This window comes from Gallinula chloropus (assembly GCF_964237585.1).
Source record: "Gallinula chloropus genome assembly, chromosome: 3".
Lineage (NCBI taxonomy): Eukaryota > Metazoa > Chordata > Aves > Gruiformes > Rallidae > Gallinula > Gallinula chloropus.
The window spans coordinates 81657853-81664962 of record NC_140087.1 but is presented as its reverse complement, the minus strand read 5'-3'; the positions used below and the strand labels follow the sequence as shown (position 1 = coordinate 81664962).

At 52.5% G+C, this 7110-nt stretch overlaps 1 protein-coding gene across 1 annotated transcript; it reads left to right on the top strand.

The window, feature by feature from the left end:
• Positions 1–442: 442 nt before the first annotated feature.
• BMP2 (bone morphogenetic protein 2) lies at positions 443–5700 on the top strand. The gene is made up of 3 exons (XM_084261837.1): positions 443–739; positions 1745–2103; positions 4421–5700. Exons 2-3 carry the CDS (start codon positions 1752–1754, stop codon positions 5263–5265), a joined length of 1197 nt encoding a protein of 398 aa, XP_084117963.1. The 5' UTR covers positions 443–739; positions 1745–1751; the 3' UTR covers positions 5266–5700.
• The last annotated feature ends 1410 nt before the right edge of the window (positions 5701–7110 follow it).

Genomic DNA, 7110 nt, shown 5'->3' with positions numbered 1-7110 from the left:
AAGCCGTGCGGGGCCGCAGCCCGCTCCCACAGGGCGGCTGTGATTGGCGCGGGCCCGCGAGCCTCCGGGGTCGTGACATCGCCGCGCAACAAAAAGCCCCGGCGGCGGCCGGCCACCCCCGGCAATGGTGCGGTGCGGGCCGGGCGGCGGGCAGGCCGGCGGGGCACCGGGCGCTGTCCCCTAGCGCGGCCGCTCCACGCGGGACGGCGGCAGCCGCCGGCTCCACACCCTCTTTTTTTTTTTTTCCTTTTTTTTTTTTTTTTTCCCTTCCCCTCCCTCCTCCTTTCTTTTTAAGGGAGCGGAGAAAAGTCAAGCTTCATCTTAATGTCGCTGCTGGAGTCTCAGTAAATGTCCATCTGTCTGACGCGGGTGATGCAAAGGACATTTTTTTAAAAGGAGCCTTTAAACTCCGTAGACACGTAGGGACCCATTCACGGGCAGGCACACGCACACACACGCGAGGAGGAAGAAGAAGAAGAAGACGAAGAAGCAACAACTTTTCGATCGCTGCTTTTAAAAAGGGAGAAGTCCTTCCCTGGCCGGGACTTGCCTTCTGCCTCCTCAACCAGCTGCTAAAAGCATGTTTCCGAGGCGGACTGTACTTCAGGGAACTTCTGTTTTCTGCTCGGCAGCTGTAGAGGAGCAGCAGCGAAGTTTGGAGTAACACCAAGTGATGCGGGAAAAACACCCCGAGAGCAGAAAACCCTCCTGCAGACACAACCCCTGCTGCTGCACACAGGTATAACTCTGGCGGTCCCAGATCCACTGAAAGCCTTCTCCGCAGGATGACTCCGTGGGCCACGGCGGAGGTGTTAGAGCTCTGGAAGAGAGAGGGGGGACGGGACACTAATCATAATAATAATGATTATAATAACCCAGCGCAGAGTTTCACGGGGGAGAAGAATATCCTGTGGGTTTGGCTAAGGACGTAGCAGGATTTGTGTTTTCCTCCTTCCCCTTCTTCCACTCCGCCGAGGGGAAAAATAGCTCTCCCTTCCTCTCCGTTGGGGGAAGCCGCTGCCCCGCCGCGGAGCCCCGGCGTTGGGGAAGCGGAGCCGTCCCCGAGCCCCCGCGGCTCGGCGCGGCTCGGAGACCGGAGAGAGAGGGGGGTGGTGGGTCGGGGAGGAAAAGCACGGGGGTCGGGATGGGAGCGCGGCGGGAAGGGCGCTTTCCGCGTCGGCCAGGCAGCCGCCCCTTCCTTCTCCGGGCGCTTTCCCCGCGGAGCGGTCCCTGCCGCGGCCCCGGTCCCGGCTGGCCGGCCGGGCGCACACCTGTGCCCCGCCGAGGGCAGCGGCCCGGTCCCGGCGGCGCCCCCCCGGCCGAGCTGACAGCAGCAGCGGCCGCCCCCTCCTCCCTCCCCTTCACCTCCGCGCTCCTTTGTTGCGGATCGCCCCGCTCCGCTCCCCTATCCCGTCCCGCCTCGCTCCCTTTGATCTCCTGCCACGGGGATTTTCGTGCCTCGCTCCGCCGGGCGCCGCCGCCGAGCACCTGAAGCGGCCCGACGGGGCCCCGCGGGGGGCTCCTCCGCGCCCGCCCCGCCGGGTGCCGGCCGGGCCGCGACGGGCGCTCGCTATGGCCCGCGCCTCGCCTCGCCCCGCCGTAGGGGCCAGGCCGGGCGCTGGGGTGGGACCCACCTGCGGACCGTCCCCGTTCTCCCTCCCCCCCTTCTCCCTCCCCGCGGCGCGCTCCCCCGGCGCGGTGTCCGCGCTGACTGGCTCCCATCGCCTCCTCCTCCTCCGCGCAGGTTGATCATGGTTGCCGCGACCCGCTCCCTCCTGGCACTGCTGCTCTGCCAGGTGCTGCTGGGCGGCGCGGCCGGCCTCATGCCGGAGGTGGGTCGGCGGCGCTTCAGCGAACCGGGCCGCGCCGCCTCGGCCGCGCAGCGCCCCGAGGACCTCCTCAGCGAGTTCGAGCTGCGCCTGCTCCACATGTTCGGGTTGAAGCGGCGGCCCAGCCCCGGCAAGGACGTCGTCATCCCCCCCTACATGCTGGACCTCTACCGCCTGCACGCGGGCCAGCAGCTGGGGCAGCCGCCGGCCCTCGGCTACCCGCTGGAGAGGGCCGCCAGCCGCGCCAACACCGTCCGCAGCTTCCACCACGAAGGTAGGGCCGGGGCCGCGGGGAATCTGGGGGCGCGGGGGAGCCGGGGACGCGCTCGGGCTCGGCGCGGCGGCGGGCCGGGCTGAGGGAGCGGAGGGGAAGGGGGAGGGCCGGAGGAGGAGCGTCGGGGCGGATTCCTCCCCGGGCCGCCGGTAAAGCGGGGTTGGTTAAATTCACCGGGGCGGCGGGACGCTTCCAGCCGGCTGCGCTGCCAGAGCCCCGGCTGCGAGCTCGCCTGCCCTGGGGAACCTCTCATCCCCTCCTCCCGCTCCGTCGGACGGGAATTCCCTGCTTTCTTCGATTTTCCCGCTATGAGAGCGGCCCGGCGCTATGCGTTCCCGCAGGTGGTTTGTCTTTTGCGAGGCTAAGGAGCAGGGAAGCCTCTCCCCAGCGAGCCCGGGCCGCTGCCGAGGTTCCTAATCCTTATCTAATCCCCGTGAGAGGTCAGGAAACAATCGGTCCTGGCCTCCTCGGCGCTCCCTCACCCCGACGTCGAGGAGTGATTTTGCCCAGATCCACAATGAGCCCTCCCCACAGCCTCCAGCTCTCAGGCTAGCTAAAGGCACGGTGGTCAGGTTTCGGCTCTCACCCGCATGTAACCCAGCCAGATTTTGGCAAGGTCCGGCAGCACCTTTACCTCTCCTCTCCTGCAGCCCACGAGGCAGTGGGACCCTCTGGGACAGGTCCTTGCTGAGCCAAGCTGGGTGCGTTTCCCACCTTATGTAGCTGACATAATAGCCCTGGCACAGATAGGCCCACGGAGCCAGTGGCACGTGTGTTGCTTGTGTGCTCTTTGGGAAACATTTCCCCAGGTTGTAATCATTCCTGGCTGCTAGGCTTGGGCACTGGCATGCTGTGGCCCTGCTGTAAACATAATGAAAGCGTGCTTTTCCCACACTTTTAAACGTGTAGCCAGGGCGAGAAAAGAAATTTTTTAGTGTTTAATGTTTCTGATGGATAAGGGAGGTGGCCTTGGCGGTGCTGAGGTGCTGCTTAGCGGAACAGTGGGTGGGTGATGGACTGCAACCTCTCGCTGTCCACGTTTCCCTACCTGGAAAGCAGGCACCCAGTCAGCGCACAGGGCATTCACCTTAGACCTGAGCGTGGTGGTAGGTGAGGGGCTGCACAAGAGGGGAGACGAAATGGCAGAGTTTATAGTTGTCAGGCAGAGATTAACAGTCTGCGGTTTGAGGTAGTTGTGCTGTCACAGCAGAGGCGGGCTTTGGGCATAAAAGCTATTCCATGATTTTCACAAAATTCAGAACACTTACCAGTGTGACCCCATTTTTATCCACTGAGTTCTCACTGTATTAGTGGCTTCTGGAAAGCAGAAGTTTGGCTTGTGACCGCTCTGGACAACTCTGTATTTGCAAACGCTGTTCCTGAAATACTGTAAAGCTGAGCTTTACCTGGTACACAAAGCTGTGCTGGCATACAGGGGAGGGTTACATGCCTAAGAACTGTCAGTGGCAGTTATGGCTTCCCCTAGGAAAGCGAGCGTGTCACCAGGATGCCTAGTACCAAAATAAAACCCTGTGTTGACAAGCATTTGTTTGGCGAATACTTGGCATGTAAAGTTCTTCCATGTCTGTAGCTACAATATAGTTCTTAGCAGCCCTGGTTATATTTTGCTCCCTCTGAAGCTCTAGTCTATCATTTGTTGACTCAAATGTGAGAATGGCCTGAGGTTTAGTCACTTTTTTCTTTATTTTTGTGTGTGGTTTGAAAAGATGTGTTTTGGAAGTGACTTTGTTTCATTATCCCTTTATCACTCACCCCTCTCTAGCAGTCGACCCTTCCTGTCACTCTTTTTGGCTCCTGTAGGTAAATACTAGGGTGTCCTTGGTAAAGCGCCACTATAGGTGTTGAGTTCACCCTATCTAAGATGCAGAAATCCACGTGTTAAAATCTGTAAGAGATTTTTCAGACTGGAGTTTAAGGAGCTGATGTTTAAAGCTCTATTTGCAAAAGCAGAAATGGGATAGTTACCCCAAGTCCTCAGTCAGTTTTAATGATTCTCCGTAGACCCCACCAGCTACAGCCCCCTTAAATTCTCAAGTAATGTGGGTGTTTCTCTCCACTTGTCCTAACCACCCGGAATGCGAATGGCACTGGTATTCAATCAAAACACAACAGCCAAGGAGGCTGCATGTTCTGCCTGAAAGTCTCACAGCCTGTGGATATCATGTGCATTAGTTGTCTGTCCTTTGAAAGCTGCCACCAGCAGACTGTCTGAGGGCTTTGGTTGCTTGTCTCAGTTCCTGATTTTTTTCTTTCTTTCTTCTTTTTTATTTTATTTTCCCCTGTTTAATCAAATTAGAAGTTTTGGAAGAACTGCCAGAAACGAGTGGGAAAACAGCACGGCGTTTCTTCTTTAATTTAACTTCCATCCCTAACGAGGAGTCTATCACCTCAGCTGAACTCCAGATTTTTCGGAAGCAGGTGCACGGAGCCTTTGAGAACAACAGCAGCTACCATCACCGCATTAATATTTATGAAATTATAAAGCCAGCCACAGCCACCTCTAAGGACCCTGTCACAAGACTTTTGGACACCAGGTTGGTGCATCATAATGCAAGTAAATGGGAAAGTTTTGATGTAACGCCAGCTGTTTTGAGGTGGATTGCACATGGACAACCTAATCATGGGTTTGTGGTAGAGGTGGTTCACTTGGACAAAGAGAACAGTGCCTCCAAGAGGCACGTTAGGATTAGCAGGTCTTTACATCAGGATGAAGATAGCTGGTCTCAGCTCAGGCCGTTACTAGTAACATTTGGGCATGATGGCAAGGGACACCCGCTCCATAAAAGAGAAAAGCGTCAAGCGAAACACAAACAGCGTAAACGCCACAAATACAGTTGCAAAAGGCATCCCTTATATGTGGACTTCAATGATGTGGGGTGGAATGACTGGATTGTTGCCCCGCCGGGGTATAGTGCCTTTTACTGCCACGGGGAATGTCCTTTTCCACTGGCAGATCACCTAAACTCAACAAACCATGCCATTGTTCAGACTTTGGTCAATTCAGTGAATTCCAAAATCCCCAAGGCTTGCTGTGTGCCGACAGAACTGAGTGCTATTTCCATGCTCTACCTTGATGAGAATGAAAAAGTTGTATTAAAGAACTATCAAGATATGGTTGTGGAGGGTTGTGGGTGCCGCTAACACAGCAAATATATTAGACAAATACAAAAAAAAAAAGAAAAAAAAAGCTGACACTTTAATATTTCCCAATGAAGACTTTATTTATGTAATGAAATGGAAAGAAAAAAAAAACACAACTATTTTGAAAATATATTTATGTCTACAAAAAAAAAGTTGGGAAAACAAATATTTTAATCAGAGAAATATTCCTTTAAAGATTTTAAATGTATTTTAGTTGTACATTTTATATGGGTTTAACCCCAGCACATGAAGTATAATGGTCAGATTCTTATTTTGTATTTATTTACTATTATAACCACTTTTTAGAAGAATAGCTAATTTGTATTTATATGTAATCAAAAAGAAAAAAAAATATAGGGTTTGTACATAATTTTCCCAAATTGTAGCTGTTTCAATTGTGTGTATTTAAGTTGAAAAGAATACGTGGAAGGTTACTATGGCAAAGTGCATAGCACATTTGCTTTCTGCTGTGCTACTGTTAAGGTCACAAGTTCAAGTCCAGAAAAAAGTGGATAATCCACTCTGCTGACTTTCAAGATTATTATATTGTACAATTCTCAGGAATGCTGCAGGGTGGGCTGTCCAGTCCATGAGAACTGGCATCCTCTTTAGGTGGAACATTTGGATAAGAACCAGACATTGCTGATCTAGTATAAACACTGCTATTCCCAACTAATTTGCAGCGTGAATATAAGAAGGGCCAATAGAAATCCTATGGGGAAGGGGGGGTGGAGGCGGGGGGAAGACTGAGTCCTTTCTAGACCTACAGAAAAAGTGAATGTTTGATGTTTCCTTTTAAAATTCCTTCCTTTAAAACTCCTGGCCAAATATAAAATAATAAAAACTAAAATGTCATCCTTTTTTATTTTATTTTAATTTTTTTTTTGGCGATTCCTTATGCTAAAGAGGAATATTTCTCCCGTTTGTGCTGGCCCTTGTCTTTAACAGTTGGAAAAGCTTTGTGTCCTTCCTCACCTCAGATGAGAGCTCACTTCTGTGGAGTGTTAGAGCGAAATTAATCTTCTATCTTTGCCCCTCTCCCCAAGCTGCTGTTGTATGCAGCTCCTATCTAACCTCAGCTGATGGGTTTGTTGTTCTGCAGATCAGCTTGTCTTCCTTCCCAGGGCTTTGTCTTTGAAAGCTTGCTTTTTTTTTTTCTTTTCCTTTTCTATCCCCCCTGAATGTTTATTTCAGATAATAAAGAACTCTGCATTCTTTCTGAAAAGTCCAGTTTGTAAGAAAAGATGATTCACTTGTGCAGTCATCACAAGGATAATTTTGAGTTTACATCTTCTTTTTAAATCCTTTGTGTAAGAGGCAACGTGCCTGATGTGCAGTTGGCGAGCGCAGTGCTAAAGCTAACACTGTGCCCCTTGTACGTTAAAAGAGTGGTGTTGTGGTCAGGTCAGCCGCTGTAGAACCCTGGATGAGCATGCAGAGGCTGGGTTGCTCATTGTAGGAAAGTTGTGCTGAAACAGTAGAGCGGGAAAAGAGCTTAAATTGGCTTCTTGGAGATCCACTGCGAAGGGGACTGGAGCTGGGAATGGAATGGAATGGAAGGGTGTTAGGGTGCCAGTGGTATGTTTCTGCCTGTTTCAGGAGCTCCCCCCTGTATTTAGTGTATATGGAATAACTCTGTGTCAACACTCCCAGGGATGTCAGAACCCCCTTGTGCTCTGTCGTGGGTCCAGTTCTGGATTTGGTGAACTGAGGCAGCGCTTCCTAAAGCTGTGTGTACAGTTGTCATGTTAGAGACCACTCTGAGCCGACTCTGGGAACCTCTGGTTTGGGCCTCCCACCAGCCTAACTTTCTGTTAACAGAAGCCGCCTCTTTCTTATAACCCT

Bases quoted from the DNA above. Each gene is read 5' to 3' on its own strand.
- BMP2 (XM_084261837.1), top strand. From the start codon at position 1,752: ATGGTTGCCGCGACCCGCTCCCTCCTGGCACTGCTGCTCTGCCAGGTG. The intron at 2,104-4,420 runs GTAGGGCCGGGG...TAATCAAATTAG, and splicing joins CCGCAGCTTCCACCACGAAG to AAGTTTTGGAAGAACTGCCA.